Here is a 17,936-nt window from a genome sequence, read left to right on the forward strand (position 1 = left end):
AGCTGTAACTAGAATGGAAACAACCACCCTGAACCCCTTCTCTGAAAAAAAGCCTAAGAGTTGTTGAACACCGTGTTCCCCTCTTGGTGATCAACGCAGCTGGAATCTACTTCCTACGGGTCAGAATCCCAAGTCCATGTGAACGTTGGATGAGAAAACCTTTGGGAAATGCTACTGTATTCTAAACAAGTGATAACCCAGCACAGCTAGAGAATAAGGAGCTCTAGGTTACATTGTTTGTCACACTGATGTTACAAGCAGTATTTAAGCATCACGATGGAAGGAATCATTAGTGTCATTAGTACGTGCATGTCAGACATTTCTATGCAGACACAGGCACCCGTAGGCATTCCGGTGCTTCCTGGTATGAGAAGGGACATATTTTAAAATGGCAAGTTATCCTTGTTTAGAATAATATTGAATGGAGAAGACAGAGTTTTCTCCACAGAACTTCTCAGCTTCTAAAAACAAACATATTCCTGTTTTTATACATTTCTTCAAACAACAGTGCAACTTTTTTACCTTGTAAGAACTGTCCCAAAAGGTGGAGTATCTACTTTTTCAGTCAGCATACTGACAGAACAGGGTTTAGAGCTTCCCCTTTTTTAATGAATTGAGTTTAAGTTAACACAGCTCCTGAGAATTAAAATTTCACAAAAAAGTTTGTCATTTTAACACATCACCTTAATATACCCGAAGAGTTTGGGTATTTAGCTTGAAAATTCTGTTAACTAAGGTTGTGTTGAACTAGAGTGTGAGCTAAAACACAGTATTTACTACAGCCTAACCTCCATCTTTATCCATCTTGGGTTCACTGCATTTATTGTGCATAGTTTGAAGCGTGTCTCCACACATCCACTACCTAAGCAGCTCCACAAAATTAGTCTACAGGCTTTAGAGACACAAGGGAATAATAATAATAATAATATTGCAAAGTTTTCCCCAGTGTATGCAGCATAACAATTTATTTTAAAAATTTTCAGTTGTAGCTTGAATGGGGTGTATATACAGTCAGTGTTCTGCAGAATAATATTAAACTGAAGGCACTGAGTAACTGAGGGGAAAATGTGAAAACCTGAACTGCAGAAAGAATAGAAATCAAATGCAGCTTGGTACCAGCTGGTTAAGTCCTCTAGTCATTAGAAGCACAAAGACCCCAAGGAAACTATGAATCCCAATTGCTCTTCACCATAAGTAAAAATTTGCTCTGAACAATTCTGGAACCAAATGCTTTTAAAATTGTAGCAAACCATTTGTTTTACTTTGGGTAGTAGTAAGTTCTCTGTTCTTTGAAAAATGTAAAATATGGGGTTTATTTTGGAAAAAAATTTGCACTTAAGAAAACATTTAATGCCAACACTGATCTTTTTTCCCCCCAAATAGAGTGAAACCAGGAGATTCAGCAGTGACTAAGCAACATAGGTGAAGGTCCAACTGTTTCATAAAAGATGATGAAGCAAAATATTTGCTCTGGCACTAATAAATGCAGTCTCACTTTTAAATGCATTATGAAAGGGAAAAGCAAACTATGGTATGACAGTCAATCCATGAATGTAGACAGGTGGTTTTTAACATGGATGGGACTCCAGATGTATGAAAACAAGATTCATACATCTTTTCTGCTTGAGTAGATGGAGACCACATACAAGATTGGTAAATAGTCAGATACCTGTTACCCTGACGGTTGCTCCTGCTTGTGAAAGAGAAACAGACATCAAAGGAAAGAAAGTTAGGAAGAAAATCCAAGTAACAAAGCAACCTCATGTTAAAAATACTTTCACAGATTTTCACAAAGCCATTTTTTGAGCTATAAATACAAACTACAAGTATTTATTATACACTAGACTAAATTCTGAATTTCTGTTGTATTCTACCCTAAGCTTGACCATTAAGAATCAAAAAACTAACTCAATCCCATTCTAAGTTATTTCCACACAGACACTCACTTTGCAGTTGACTGAGCTACCTTTTGGAGTTGGATTATAAGAACCTGAGCATTGATGGTCTAATTCTAATCATCTATTAACATGAAAAGCCCCATAACTCTCCTTCTGGGAACTGTGTTGGTACAACCACTCACCTCCAGTAACAGTTTTTCAAGCTGAAAAACCATAAGGCTTCTCATTCTGTTGAAAACTAAAATCTTACTTTACAATAAATAACATCTATTTAAATTAACTAACTCTCCCTTTTAATATACTGCTTGGTAATCTATAGAATCCTGAATATTCACACTGTATATTATTATTATTTTTATAAGGAGAGATTTAGGTTCTTCAATGGCACAATCAAGATTTGCACAGAAGGATGGGTTTGGAATCCACTACCTCTCAAAAGACTTTGTATTTATTTAAAAAACTTTCCTCAGAAAATTCTGTATTTTTTTTGCCTAAGTTTCCAAAATGAAAAACAGTTAACAGAGAGCAGAGAGAGAGGTTCAGCAGAAAGAAAGGAAAACCATTTAAAGATTTTTAATTTGAATGCAAAATCAACTCACCAAGGACTGAATTTAGCTGCTTCACTTTGGTACAAAATAGGCATTAACTAACCTGTGTAGCAAAAGAGGTCTTCAGGTGTGGGCCTAAGCAAAAATCTGAGCAGCACTGAAAACCTGATTCTGCATTTTTAAGCAGTAGGAAGAAACTATGGCTTTCCCTAGAAAAGGTTGGTGTTTTTTTAAAATAACATTCTAAATGGTCCCACAGAACAGAATGTTAATGTTACTGGATGAAATTTTCACATTACTTTGATATGTTTCTATATTTTAACTGACACTGGGGAATGGGAAGAATCTGTTTCTTTTAAGTATTAATCAGTATTGTCTTTCTCCAATGAATTATCATCAACATAAAGCACCACATCATGCAATGACTTTATTCAAAATCTGTTAGCTACTTTCTAATCTTACTTGCTAGTTACGTGTCATGCAAGTATCATTATAAAATTAAATTTCTTAGATTGAGTATTTTTCCACACAAAGGTGCCAAATGGCAACATAATTTTAAGAACGAGCTCTCCTTAAGTTGTCAGACTGTCATAAGAAATCCCAAGTTGAATGTTTAGTATTTAAGATGTTAGTTATTCACAGACAATATGTAAGCAATTATTACCCTAGTAGAACCTGACGACCTCTGAATCCACTCTTTTGAACTTTTATTTTGGTTTGTGTGCTTGCTTTAGGAGTGCCTCACAGGTCTGCAGCATTCATAACAAGACCGCGTTAATTTACACAACGAAAAAAAATTGTATTTCCAAAATGTTTTTACTTACTTGCTGCTGGGATGGAGCAGGTTCAGAAGGCAAACTGTGAGAGGATCGGCTACGAGGAGGCGGCTGTGGGGGTTCCAGGCTTTGTGGGGCACTTGCCTGAGATGGATGTGATGCCACAGGAATCAGGGGCTCCTGCATCCTTAGCATGGGAGCACTGGGCTGAGCAGGACCAGCAGCCTGAGGCTTTAGTGGTTCAGGAAGCAACGGTGAGCCTAAAAGTACATTTGGAGTGATTTTCATCCTAAAGATTTGTAACAGAATTCCTAAGGACAGTATGATGAGGACACATGGCTGTGGAAGCAACAGAGAGAACTGCAGAGGAAGGGGCTCTAAGAAGAGCAGGTGTTCAGGGTAACAAGACTGGAAATCAGCAAAAGCTCAGCAGATCTCCATTACAAATTATTATAGTTTAAACTGGAATAACAAGTTTAGATTGGATATTGAGAAGAAATTCTTCTCTGTGAGGGTGGTGAGGCTCTGGCACAGGTTGCCTGGAGAAGCTGTGGCTGCCCCATCCCTGGAAGTGTCCAAGGCCAGGCTGGATAGGGCTTGGAGGAACCTGTTCTAATGGAAGGTGTCTCTGCCCATGGCAAGGGGGTGGAACTGGATCTTTAAGGTTCCTTCCCACCTCAACCATTCTGTGATTCTATACAAAACAGAGAACCAGAAGCCATGTCATTCCTAAATGTACTTCAGTAGTATTGAAAAAGTATTTTGGAAGTCACTGTTATAAAATGTATATTTTAATATTAATAAAGGGGTTTTGTAAACTGTGAATTTAGGAAGTGGTTTTAAGAGTCAAACATAAATTCTATTCCAGATCTTACAATTACAGAACTACCAATGTAGAGAATGTCCAGTGAGCAACATGAAGGGACACATCAGCGTGCTCAGACCAAAACGCTGCCATCTGATCATAGCTTCTCCTGATACCAGGAAATCTATGGGTCAAGATCTCAGGTGATCCTGAGATTATTATCTGGTGAGGGTTTACAGCACTTGTGGACAATCAACAGAAACTGCCAAGTGTTACTACATTCAAGAATCTAAATTTCTAGTGACAAGTGGAGACATCTATTGGAAAACAAAGCACTCAAACCAGAGACTGTATCTCTTGACTGAATTGTGACACTTATATTTCACTTATAAAGGCAACTCACCCCGTGGTGGTTCAGCTGGTTTGGCTCTGAGTTTCGGGTACTGGTCTTCCCCGAGGAACGGACATGGCTTTGTGGGACACTGATAACTCCAGCTCGAGGAGGAACAGTCTGACATGATAAGGGGGTAAAAAGAAAGTATTTTAGCTCTGCTTTGGATCTGTAGTCATCTACTGTTAAATGATTTGGGATAATCAGGGCTCTGTGAAAAATAAATGATTTGATAACAGCTGCTGAACTCATGTTTCATGCCCATGTAAAAGCAAAGAATATATTCAAACCATGATGAGGGTTCAGTTCAAAGCAAAGAATTTTTACAACCGTTTTCAGTGTTATATAAATACTTACCTATGCACCAATACTAGAAGCAGTTATTATTTTGCTAGTATCAATAAGATAATTTACATAAGTCTGTGAATTGTTTTAACAACACAACCAACAACAGCAGCTACTTTGTTCCTCAACAAACAGTATTGATAAAATACACACTCTGCCTCATCTGAAGGCTGGAGAGAAATAGGAACTTATTCCAGATTACAGCTGAAATGAGTGAATTACAAACACCACATTGAAAGTTGGATACAAGGCACTGGAATAAGAGGCAAGCATCATGTTTTTTTCAGATCTTCTATTACATTTGTTTGTTTTGTTGGAGTTTAGAGGTTTTGTTTATTTGTTTGTTTTGTTTGGGGATTTTTTTTCTCTCTGGATAATATGAACAAAAATTCTTGCACTTATGTCAGTTCCCAGGCACTGGCAAAGTCTCTTTTCTACACCAGATTTTCTTATTTTCTGTGTATTTTTCTTTATCCAAATTTTAGAAGAATGTGTTTTACATTTCTGGGAAAACAACAAAAAAGAGCCAAGATCACAAATCAATGTCTTTGAGAAAAATGAATCAGCAAAATGTTAATTCCATGAAGAGTTTCAACAGTAGTTTGCAGTAGCTGCAATACTGGAATATGCTGCAAAGTTTACAGAATTATCAGCAAACAATCCCATTTCTTAGTAATTCTCTAATGATAAGCCAAACACAAAGGCTCCTGTATGCTGCTGTTAATAAAAATAAGGCAGATGTTCTTCATCTCTTGAGTTCTTGCTAGAAGTGAAGCATTTGAACACCCATAAATCCTTATTTCCCTACCTTCAGTTCAGTTCCATAAATAAAGGAATGAAACTAATATTTGTTGTACTAGTTGAATATTTCCTTTCTACATAAAGACTTTTATAAAAACTGGTTATTAAAACAAGGTACAAAATCCCATAACACATCAAATAATCATGATATATCAACTGCCTGGATAATTGATTAATGCCTGCAAGGAATTAACTGCTGTCAGGATTTACATTTCAGCATAGAAGATAATACATTTTATCATACCAAATCAGCAAGGACATATAACACAAAGAGTAACTCTGAAGTTATTTGAAATGTTGACCTAACAAACAGCATAAACTTAGAAGGAGAATTATTGTAAGACAGAATACCTACCGGTCTGGTCATGCCCGCTGAAGGTGGAGGGTGACTACGAACTGCAACAGATAGCAGAGATTGCTGACTTAGAACATATTTCAAAATCAACTTCTCTCTGTATTATAATTAGTACAAAGCATGTAAATGTATTACCTAAATTATCTTTTCTTTGTGTTCCAGGACTTTTTTGTGCTTTGAAGCATGGAAAAGAAATTAGATTATCTATGTTAGATAAGACACAAATGGGTATTAGATGGCAGTGTTACATTACCACTAATGAGAATGGGAGCAAAGAGACACCAGTGATTTTTTAGAAAATTGTTACATAGCACTGTCTATCCATCAGCTGTCACTATAACACACTCCTGTCCAATAGCACACATGGAGTAATCTGACCCTTTTAATTACACATTAAGTCAAATTACCTCCTGTTTGTTGCAAGCTAAAGATGCCCACTTGTACAGGTGCCCCATTTTCTCAATCACGCTAGAAGCTGTTTTGTTTTGTGGTATATTCTGCTGCAGTCTTTAAAACAAAAAGAGCTGATATAACACAGTTCCTGGCCCTACTCTCTGTGTTTATGGGATAAATCTCTTAAGAGCACCAGCCTCGTTGTGGCCATGCTGATGCTAATGACAACCTTGTCATCATAATGCAACATCCAAGTTGGGAAGTGCAAGCTCAGGCAAGTGAACAGTTTTTAACAGGCCAAGAGGTTTGGGATTCTGGCTTGTGTTTCTGTGGCTTACTTCCCAGGAAGGCAAAACCACCATGTCAGTGGAAGGAACACTCTGGTGCACAAGACAGTTTGTCAAATCAGCCTCTGGTTGTCAGATGACCTCAGTAGCACTGGAATGTGTTTCTGGGCACAGCTCTCAGTGATGCAACTCCCACCCTGAGCAACCTGGTGCCAGTTTACCCTCCTTGGGGCAGGAGGATGGAGTGGACAGTCACCAAAAGGTCCCTTCCAACCTTGACTATTCTATGCATAGGGTGATTTTGCCAATTTATAAAAATAAATCAGCAATATGGCCAAAGTTAATTGTAGAATACAAGAGGACATCCTGACTGAGACTCTATTAGGACTGGTATTGCCATACCTATATTTGTTGCAAAGGACACATTCCTGTGGGGACAGGAAGAAACCCAAACCCCTGACTGTGCTGGCATGGCTACAGGACCCATCCAGCACTACTCATACACACTCCCAATTAGAATGTGAAAGAGAAATGCTTCTCCTAACTGTATGTCACACAGAGCTAGCGATCACTGTGCTCTTTAGAAAGAGACAAAATATTAAATTACAGACTAAATTGTTTAAATGGAAGTTTCTCTCCCCAAAATGTATGAACATGCTTAGTTCTTTATGAAAAGTCAGGTTCCCAAAATTCTAGATTTAGTTTCAGGTATAGCAGTCACCCTAGTGACCAGTCAGCACCAGCCTCCTCTGAGAGTCAGCCTGGAAAGCATTCTTGATTACGACACTCAAAGTTTTCACTTCCTTTTTAAAAAATGCCTTCTATAACAATTCCCTCCACCACTGAAAACTAGGAAGCAACTTGGCTGTCTGAAAACTATGTTAAATAAAAGAAGAAAGATTCCATGTGAAAAATACTTTCATGAAACTACCTTTACTATCACAAGGGCAATAGTATTACTCAGGTACTATACAAGAATTCTGTTTCTAGAATACAAAAATTGTTATGTTACCTTCTACTTCTCTCCTAGCTACCCCAGGACTGGGAGGAGCTCCAAGACCTTTTCAGAGAAAGAAGAGAAGCTGTACATTGCATAAGAAAAGCAGCAGATTGAGAAAGCAAAACCAGAAAGAACACAGCCACGAGAGAGCTGCACACAATTTAACACTGGCCTAAGCTGGATTACAGTCAATTGTAGGACATAACTGTTTGTAGCAGCATGGGGAACCAGACTGGTGTGAATTATAATTCAACAAGTATGCTCATGTTTAGTAACATCCATTGTTTTAATTCTATATTACAGTTGAAAGAGAATTTCATTGCTTCAAAATATTCACTCTCACAAGGTTTTGTATATTCAGTATGATCTTACATGTCGGTGTTGACCCTCTCCTAAAACAGAGCATGTGCCTGCACTCAAACACTGGGGAGTGAACAGGTACATCAAACACACTCTGCAACATTAAGGCTGCTCCCTGTCACTTAAAATACTGAGTAGTCTGCTTCTGTCACACTCCATCTGAGCGAGCAACTGGATGGAAGAAATGTTTCCCACTTTGTATAACGTATCCATAGAACTGTATCATTATCTCCAAGCAATGCTGTGTACTGGGGAGAGCTGTCTCACCTGGTGTTACAGTTCAGATTGAGAGAAAGCAGGATTTCAATCGTGCATAACCATGCTGAGCTGTTTTATTGCTGCAACGTGATCGAGCATATACTGAGTCCCTAAAATTGTAAGGTAGAAATACGGCATGGCATAGACAGTATGCAAGGAGAAATCCTGAAGGAAAGAGTAACTGGTATCTGGCAACTCTGGAGTGGCTCAGGTCCAGAGGAAGGAAAGGAGCCAGTGCTCAGGAAGTCTACCTGAAAACCAAATTCTGCCTTAGTGCTGACACAGCCTCCTGCTTTCTCATCATGTGCCAGTGTGTGGGATCTGCTCAGAGCTCTCTGTGATCTGTGAATTCTGTCAGATATGGGTGGAGGTGTCACTCCGAGTGGGCAGAGTGAAGGCTGCAGTTGAGGCCGGAATGTGATTGTCCCCAGAGATGTAAGATTTATGGTTTGGCTGAACATCTGGTTCAAAGACATGACATCCCAGCACATGTTATCTGTTGTGGGTGAGCTCCAGGCTCTGCCAATTGCCATTAGATTTCCACCCAAAATTTCCTGACCACGAACTTCTCTGTGAGAGAAGCAGCAGTGAAGGGGCGGGGGGGGAAACTGCCCAAGAACATTCCACTGCTTGCAGGTTGTAGTTCTGCCCTTTTCCCACGCAGCCCAGAGAAACCCCTGGGGAGAACAGAAAGCGGGAAAGGCAATGGGAAGTCCCCCTGCCACTGGAGGAATATCAAGGTAGGTGGAGAGCAGCCCAGCAGAGCACAGGACACTCCTCTGAACCCTTGGTAGTCACAGAGACGTAAAGCTGAATGTTCATCTCAGATGGCCACGGACACCAGGAAACCTCTCTCTTCAAGAGCAGGGAACGAGTTGGTTCATTCCACAGATCTCCTGCACTTTCCCTTCCCACAGCTCAGCTCACACTTTGAATAGGCATTTTCAGCATGGTTTTGTTAAGCATATCGTGGTTTATGCAGGATGATGACTAAAGCCAGTGCACCGTGCAGAGGAAGGTTGCTGGGCACCAGGATTTTAGAAGGTTTTTTAAATTTAAAAATACTCAATACATGGAAGTGAAAGGGCATAAGAAATATCTGAAATTTCACTTACTAATAATACTCTTCGACAATGATAAAGCAAAATAATGGAGTTGGGATCACAACAGGCAGTATAGGAATATTTTAATCTTATGCCCAGTGAAAAATATGCATCTGAACCTGAAACACATTTATGGGTCTCATTTTAAACAGAGTGTTGCCTGTCTGGAGCTTGAAATCTCTACTGCAGTTTGACATAGGACTTTGCAAGAAAAGATATCACATAGTTGTTTAAAATAGTATTTTAAGGAAAGGGGTTGGATTTACACAGAAGCAGCCCGTAATTTATGCCCTGACATCCTTCAGACAAACACTGCATGTTTTGCAAAGATGACATTTAACGGAAAATAATGTAACCCTGACTTCTCATAAAGTAAAACGTGCATATACATATATGTGTGTTTATACATACATATGAAATCCAGGCCCCTTGCCTGCATTTGGACAGTGCATTTACTGTTGTAGCATTAAGGCTTCTCGTTTTCTCCATCACTCAACATTCCTTCTTCAGCAAGAAGAAAGGTGCTTTCCCCATCTTTAAATAAAAAAAGCTTTTTCAAACTGACTGCCATGTCCTGATGCACCCCAACAACCTGGAATTCTGCTCTGCAAAACGAACCCCAAAGCTACAGGTGAAAAATAAAGATGTGGAATGGTTCTTGCAGGGCTAAGTTTAGTGAGGGACTATAAATAGCAGAGTAAACTAATCAGTACTTGCTGCTTGAGTGCAAGTGTTTTCACAGCTTAACACACTTGCATTTCTTTTAACGTCAACTGTATTACTGTATTCTCTAGGATAATTTTATTTATTTGGAGGATAATCACAGTGAAAATGTTATGCACTTTACCTAAATTATTGCATTTACTGAAAATACTGTGTACTCTCTTAATCTTAAGCCCATTTAAACCAATGATAACTGCAACAATCAGGAAAAATCTGACTGGTACTATTAAAGAAAAAAACAACCACAAATGTTATTTTTTAACTTCAATTGACAATTAGCAGCCTTTATAATTTTTAATGTTCTGTAAGAATTTAATCTGTAACGTATTAAAAAAGTGTTGGGTAAACAGTGTGACATTTTAATTTTTAACTATGAACAACTGAGAGCTTACAGTTCAGTGAAAATTTTTTGTATTACTGTATGAAAAGTCTGCCCTTTGTTAAGCCTTGCAATGAGTGCAGAACCTCATTTCCTTAAATGTCAGATATGACCAAATTCTAAAACATTTCGATGTCCAAATCCTCCTCTCATCTTCAAAGCACACTGAGCTATTAGAAAAAACGTTGTGGGCATTGAAGGGAGTGAAGCACTTGGCAAAAAAAGGTCAAAACACAAAGCGGGGGGGGAGTAACATTTAAAATGCACAACATATTAAAGACATAATCAATGTCCCTTTGCATGTGCTACAGAAGTCTATAACCAAAGTTTTATCCACCTATATTTATTTTTACAGGGCTTTAGGAGCCTTTCTTCTAGGGAAGAGAAATAGGTGCCCTTTCCCCAAGCAGAGTAACCCCCTAGGACACTTATTCTGGTTCTAGCCCTGTGCTGAGCTCAGGTACCGTTGAAAAGCAGAGTATTATGCCTTGCACATGTACACCATGAGTGGAAAATGAAGAGGATAGAAAAGGTGAAAAACTTTAAGTCAGAATAATATATGAAACACAAACATACTACAGTCTCAAATGACTGCATAAAAAGCAAGTTTTATGCAAGTTACAGCTCTTTATGGAAAGCTATGTTGGGAAAGAGGATAAAAAAAGAAGACTAGTCTTGGCACAATTGAGACAAACCAGGCAAACAGGATTGTGTCAGTGCACATAAAGCTGTACAGGACTGAAGTACAATGAATTACATCTCACCTACGTTGAGTGTGATGTATAAACTATTTCCTAAAACTTCTGCATTTTAACTCATTTGAAATATTATACCTTTGGCATTAAAACCTACTCCCCTCCACAGTATTTAAGAGCCATATACATTTTTGCCTGACATCAGAGTAAGTTGGTTGATATTTACAGACTATGTAAAACAGTTTATTTATTTTCTGAGATTGCTCAAAACTTTTTGAATCATTTTCTCAAAAAATGTCTTTCCTACCAACTGAGTGTTATTTCAGAGAAATATTTTGGAGTCATGAGCGATTTCCCCCCTATCCCACGTATTGATGAGCTGATTTAAGTCCAAGCAGGACAGCTCAACCTGTGACAAGGAATTAGGGGAGAATTATGTCAGGATTTTGTTATTTTGTGTAAAGATCTGTAGTTCTCCTTCAAAGCAACAAGATAAACTCCTTTCCTAAGTTTGTGTTTCTGAAGTATACACTAACCACTAACTGCAGGGACTATGGAGGACATTCCATGTCTCTAAGGAAGGGCTTAGGAACACATTCCAGACTTGGAAGCAGAAAGTAAACTATCCATATATCAGTGGAGAGAATATATCAGCATGGAGACGAATACAGCTCTATGATATAGAGTTCTCTGTTAATTGGGGAAACTAAGCCAGACCAGCAGTGGCTTCAATTTGAACAAATTAATTAATGGATAATTACTGCAAGTAGCTACAATCACAAGCCATTTAACAACGCTCCTTGACATAGCCTGTGAGGAAGAAAGCTCTCCTTTCTACAACTACAGACAAGTTCCAGCTTCCACAGAAAAGTTAGCTGGGTGTATTCTGACCAGGGCAAAGTAATAAAAGCCTGGGACAACTTTAATCTCTGACTATAAAGTACCAGTTTCTGGACAAATATTATTTCACTAAAAAGTCCAATGTAATTCAGAGAGGGGGACAAACCCCGAGACAGAAATTATATTGACATTCCAGAGTTATCCCTTTCTATGACTTTAGGAATGACCCACTTTTATACCTTTGGAAATCATCACGTTAAGTACTGTCACAACAGATCACCACAGCAGTTTTGCTATGCAGTCATATTGGAAAACAATTAAAATCATTACCTCCAAATTCCTTTCTAGCAGGTGCAGGACTCCTACCGCCTGACAGTATTTTAGAAATGAATGCAGCAATAATGACAAATATCAGTACAGTAGGAGGGAAGAGAAAGAATGAGAAAGTTAAAAATTACAAGGGTCAGCTGTCATTAACTATGTTGCCCATATGCTTCTGAACATCCAGTTTCTTGTAGTGCTCAATTGTTCACCTTTTCAGATGATCCAAATGAAGTCTACATTAAAAACGTGGACATGGTAAAATGCATACATACAGATGCCAAAATTAAAGAAATATAAATCAATGAATGCATAAGATTATTTATATTTTATTTTAAAAATGAAGATGCTATAAAAAATGAAAATATTGACTGAACATTGCTGTAGGAAGCCCATATTTTTAAAACTGTGAAAGTAAGTTTATAAAAAACTTAATTGACTAATAATATTTAAACGGTATTGAAGAATGCTGTCATTTCCCACGCTGCCACTGCTATTAAATGTACCAACTAAACATTTCAGTCCTAAACTTTAAAGTTCATCTCACAGACTTGAATCAAAATATTCCTGAGCACCTGGCACAGGTCCCCACACTACCTGAGGGTGGAGGTGGCCTCTGGGGTGGAGCAGGACGGGGAGGAGGAGCAACAGGACGAGGGGGTGGAGGACGCTTCGGCTCCAGGCTCTGAGGAGGTTCTTTCTGCTGGGCACCAGGCTGGAATTCAGCTGAAAGATGTGACAGAAAACAGTGCAAAAATTAATCCCTGTCACTCTCCAGCCCTGAAACAATGATCCAGAAGTTTTTGCAAGAGGGTAAAAAAAAAAAAAAAAAAAAAAAGAGGAAAAAACCAATGATGAAAAGATTTGCTAAGCCAAGATTTTTGTCTCGTGTTTTAATAATTTTATGCTTTTCATTAAATCCTCAACATTCCTACAAATTGAAACATTCCAAATTTCAATTTTGACCCTTACCCATGAGCGAAGTGCTGCGGAGAAAAAATGCTACAAAAAGAATGCCGAGGGCATTTGAGCAATCTTTGTTAAAAGTTACTCTAAATTCCATCGAAACAAAGTCCTTTAGAAGAGACGTGATTAATACACACCGTGTGTGGAAACAGGAGGTCCAGGAGTTTTTGCTGGGGCTCGGCTGGGCCTCACTGGGAGCGTGGGTCCATCTGACAGTGTGGGGGACTGGCAGGGACTGGAACGTGGGGAAGAGCTGGGGGAGGTTCCAAGCCCTGAGCTCGAAGTTGGCTGCAGATGCTGAGGAAGGATTTCTTCTACTTCAGCACTGTAGTCATCGATGTCTCCTAAATAACAAATCCCCAAAAAAAGAAATGGGGATCAACAGTTAACTTATTTTAAAAAAAGTTGAGGAATTATAAACTGATTCTGGGCACGGGACTTTATGCAAAAAAGTCCTAAATTTCAAAGGAATTAGCTCAACAACCAAAGTATGATTCTTACATCATAACATTACACGTGAAGAATGCACGTGCATTCAAACAAGTTGAAAATGCTTCAATTGCACAATACATGTTATGGGTACATGTTAGAGCTTTATACAACTGCATGGCAACTGTAATGTTGTTTAAACTAAGAAACAATCAGCTTTACAAAGAGGACCTTGGCAAAAATTATTTCAGAAGGCTGGGCAGGGGATTCCAAGATATCTGCTGTTTGAAACAACTTCTGCTGGAAAAAGGTACCATGGTGTTTAAAAAAAAGGTTAATGTGGATGTGCCTTTGAAGAGTAAACTCTCAGTTCAGAATGTTTTATGTTGCTCTCCAAAATGCCTAATCCAGACAATTATCCCATCAATAACTCCAGTAAGACCATAACAATCCTTTCTTCCCTAACTTCTAGGTTTCTCTATCATCAGGAACATTTCAAAATGAGCAATGCTTTATCTCAACAAACCTTCCATATCATAATCTGCAGTAACCTCAGCATCTTCACAAAGCAAAGTGGAGCTTGTTGATGAAGGTAGCCCAATATTAATCTTTTCTAGATTCATTTCATCTTCCAAACTTCTGATCCAATCCGGATTTTTCAAGTTTATGTTTATAATCCGTCCTTGGAGCTGAATTGCCAGAAAAGTAGGCACAAAATAGAAATTGTTAAGAGTAGAGACATTAAAACTCAGCATCCTAGATTTAAAAATTAAAAAAATAATTACTGAAAATATCACAAATAAGGTCATCACAATATTTGGGACTAAACAATGGCACTGACATATCACAAAAATAATCACGCTTTTCACTTCATTTTGGTAATTAATTACATTTATGTAGTTTAAACTGTTAATTAGAACTATTTAACATTTTTCTATAGAAAAACTAACAACTTGTCTCTAGATTTCACTTTTCAGTTGATCAGAAAGTTTCTGGGGTTTTTTAACATTTTTCAGTGATTGCAGTACAGAAGTGCTGAATTTTTAATAAACTGCAGGCTATAAATATGTTATACTGGTTCCTTCTAAAAATCCAAAGTAAAAACTCTGGTTTTTAAATCATAAAAAGAACCCCAAAACCCTCCTTTGACGTAGATGCCTCTCAGTACAGGAACTTCATTTCTCTAACAGTCTTCTCTCCTAAAAATAAAGAATAATACTTCTTTCATCTGGCTTTTGAAACTCAACATAATGCTATGTGGTTACCAAAAGAAAAAAAAATGAACAGGCCATGCAACAGTCTAGTATGGAATGGAAAATCTTCTCAGAATTAAAGACAAACAAACAAAACCCCCAACCCACTCGAGTAGTCCCTAAAATGGTGGAACTTTTCTTGATATATGAAAATTCAGTAATTTTTACATTACCTCAATACCATTCAAATTCATAACATTCAAAGCAGAGCTTCCTTCCAAAAACGTTACCCACATCTTGTCTTCCACAAACCTGCAAAGTTCATTGGAAACAATAACCAAACAAAATACCACAACACTTAATACTTCAATTGAGAGCTTAGTGAAAAGGCAACATGCACAGGGATCCTTTCATTTTCAGTTCATTTAGAACTTCTAACCTAATTTTAGAGTACAAAATCTGTATAAAAATACATGATGCTCTACCTCAGAAATAAAAGAGTATCTGGAAAAAATATGTCTGAAAACTGAGATACGTACAGGTATGTAAAACTAATTGTAAAGACACTGAAGTTGAAATCTAAATGTTAAAAATGAAGCAGATCATAATTGAAATGCCCGCTAAGAAAGCAATTTTATTCAGGAAATAGGTGGGAACAATTTTTGACTTGCTCCAGATAGGAAAAGGGGGAATGACTTCCCACTGCCAGAGGGCAGGATTAGATGGGATATTGGGAAGAAATTCTTCTCTGTGAGGGTTGGGAAGCCCTGGCACAGGTTGCCCAGAGAAACTGTAGCTGCCTCGTCTCTGGAAGTGTCCAAGGCCACACTGGATGGGGTTTGGAGCAATCTGGTCTACTAGGAGGTGTCCCTGTCCATGGCAGGGAATGGAACAAGATGAGCTCTAAGGTCCCTCCCAAATCAAATCAGTCTGTGATTCCATGAATAGAGATTAAAAGTAAAAAGGTTTTTTTAACCTTATAAGTATAACTTCGCCATAGCTTGCAAATTTTTGAAGAAGATCATCAATCAAGTTATCATCAAAATAGTTTTCTTCTGCTGAAGAACTTTTGATGGAGACCATCACAGTCCCATCAGGTGGTCCTTGCATTGCAATCACCTCCTTATACACTTTTTGTCTCTCTTCTGCTTCGATTTCAAATATGTCGATGTCAATGAGTGCAACAACAGGCCTTGGAAAAAAAACACACAAGAAAAACCTGTTAGCGGAGTATCTGAGCAACAAAACACACAGCACAAGTATTAAATCTTAGGAGATAATGTACAGAATAAAACTGAAACCTGTGATCAGATGTTTTCAGCTCTGCTCTTCCATAGTGCAACAAAGTGCCAGGATTCCACGTATAGGGGACGTTACTGTCAGTGTGAAAACTTGCATTCAGGAGATCCAGGTCTTCAGCTACATTCAGCAATAAAAGCAAAAGGGGAAAAACACGGTGATTGCAAGAATGGGCTTTAAAAATTAGCTGTTTGTAAAAAAAAATAAAAAAAAATCACAGAAAGTAAACCCAAACCGAGTGTTTTATAGAAAAAAAACTCCAGAACTTCCTTTTGCACTACTGAAATGTCAGTAACTGGGATCTGAGTCCTGACCCTCTGTTCAGCATTACTGCCTTCACTGAAGATGCTGTTTCAAGTGTTCTGTCTCTAACCAAGCCCAGAACCACTGGCACTAATGGATGTCACTAATTGGATTCTCTAAGCCAGTTAAAAGAAGGAAAACACTCAAACCTGATCGATCAAAGGGCCATTTTCTCCTCCTCCACAGGATCCGATCTGTCCACGCTGGAGTGCGACACTTCTCACTGGTGTCGTAGTCATCAGAGAACAGATCATACTTGTACGTAGGAGCAAAATTTATTTTCCCTTCCAAAAATCCCCTAAAAATCTGTAAGAGACAAAGCCGTTGTATGCCACGCCAGAAGACAGAAACAGATGGGAAACAGCTTGAAACCAATCAGGATTCTCTATTCTAACAGTGAAAACCTGTGTAGACGTCTCAAAATAAAAATAAAAAAAGTCATTTGGCAATATGAGTCCTTCTCCACATTTCATCTGCTGAAAACATTCCACATTTGCCTCTGTGACTAAATAGTGACCCAGACAATCATCAATAAACAAAGTATGTCAACATTTATATCTTTAAACCCAGGGTTATGACCAACCTACTGTGCCTCCCATGTCATTGGAGGTCACCCAGAACACACACCACTTTAATTAGGTGCTTAGTTGTTCCTCTGTCACCACAAGTTGGGAATTACAGGTTTATATTTTATGTACCAAGCATTCCTGCAAATTCACAGAATCACAGACTGGTTTGGGTTGGAAGGGACCTTAAAGACCATTCAGTTCCAACCCCTTGCCATGGGCAGGGATGCCATTCACTATATCAGGCTGCTCAGGGTCCCATCCAACCTGGCCTTGAACACTTCCAGGGAAAAGCTGACACAAGGTGTCCCACCAAAAAATAGGAGTTAAAAAAAAAAAAAAAAACACAAAGAAACAGTAAAGAGTCATTAATATATGGAATGGGCTGCCCAGGGAGGTGGTGGATTCTCTGTCCCTGGAGATATTTAAGAAGAGACTGGATGTGGCACTTAGTGCCATAGTCTAGTAACTGTGGTGGTAGTGGATCAAGGGTTGGACTTGATGATCTCAGAGGTCCTTTCCAACCCATCTGATTCTATGATTCTGTGATTCAATATGAACTGAAAGATTAGAGATAATATCACCATTTCCTCTCAAGCAAATAGGAAAACAGAACAAAAAGAAGTATTATGTGACATTATCTGACACATATTTAGAGATACAGTGTCAACTGAAAGGAATCAAAAACTCCCTAAGGCAGGCTTTTGCAAGACAGAAACACACAACCAGCTGACACAAGACATGAGGGGTGCCCTTCAGTGTTTAAGCTGGGCACCAGCTAAAACCTTAGTTAACTTAACAAGCTCCATTCTTGGGTTCAATCTCATATGGGTTAGTTTTACTTCACTTCAGAAACCTGTAAAATATAACTCTGACTTGGATCTTACAATCAAATCTCCATC

General features: G+C 38.4%; 1 protein-coding gene across 1 annotated transcript in view; it reads right to left on the reverse strand.

Annotated features, from left to right (window-relative positions):
* The window catches only part of SYNJ1 (synaptojanin 1), a 46,945-nt gene that overhangs the window by 2,209 nt on the left and 26,800 nt on the right, over positions 1 to 17,936 (reverse strand). Inside the window, 14 exon segments of the mRNA XM_050331416.1 lie at positions 3,271 to 3,482; positions 4,431 to 4,469; positions 4,472 to 4,538; positions 5,920 to 5,960; positions 6,055 to 6,093; positions 7,612 to 7,659; positions 12,288 to 12,326; positions 12,876 to 13,004; positions 13,382 to 13,588; positions 14,200 to 14,362; positions 15,100 to 15,178; positions 15,843 to 16,058; positions 16,168 to 16,285; positions 16,618 to 16,774. Coding sequence (XP_050187373.1) covers positions 3,271 to 3,482; positions 4,431 to 4,469; positions 4,472 to 4,538; positions 5,920 to 5,960; positions 6,055 to 6,093; positions 7,612 to 7,659; positions 12,288 to 12,326; positions 12,876 to 13,004; positions 13,382 to 13,588; positions 14,200 to 14,362; positions 15,100 to 15,178; positions 15,843 to 16,058; positions 16,168 to 16,285; positions 16,618 to 16,774 — 1,554 coding nt within the window.

The sequence above is a fragment of the Myiozetetes cayanensis genome, unplaced genomic scaffold (genome assembly GCF_022539395.1).
Source record: "Myiozetetes cayanensis isolate MyiCay16 unplaced genomic scaffold, myiCay2020 scf5-8, whole genome shotgun sequence".
Lineage (NCBI taxonomy): Eukaryota > Metazoa > Chordata > Aves > Passeriformes > Tyrannidae > Myiozetetes > Myiozetetes cayanensis.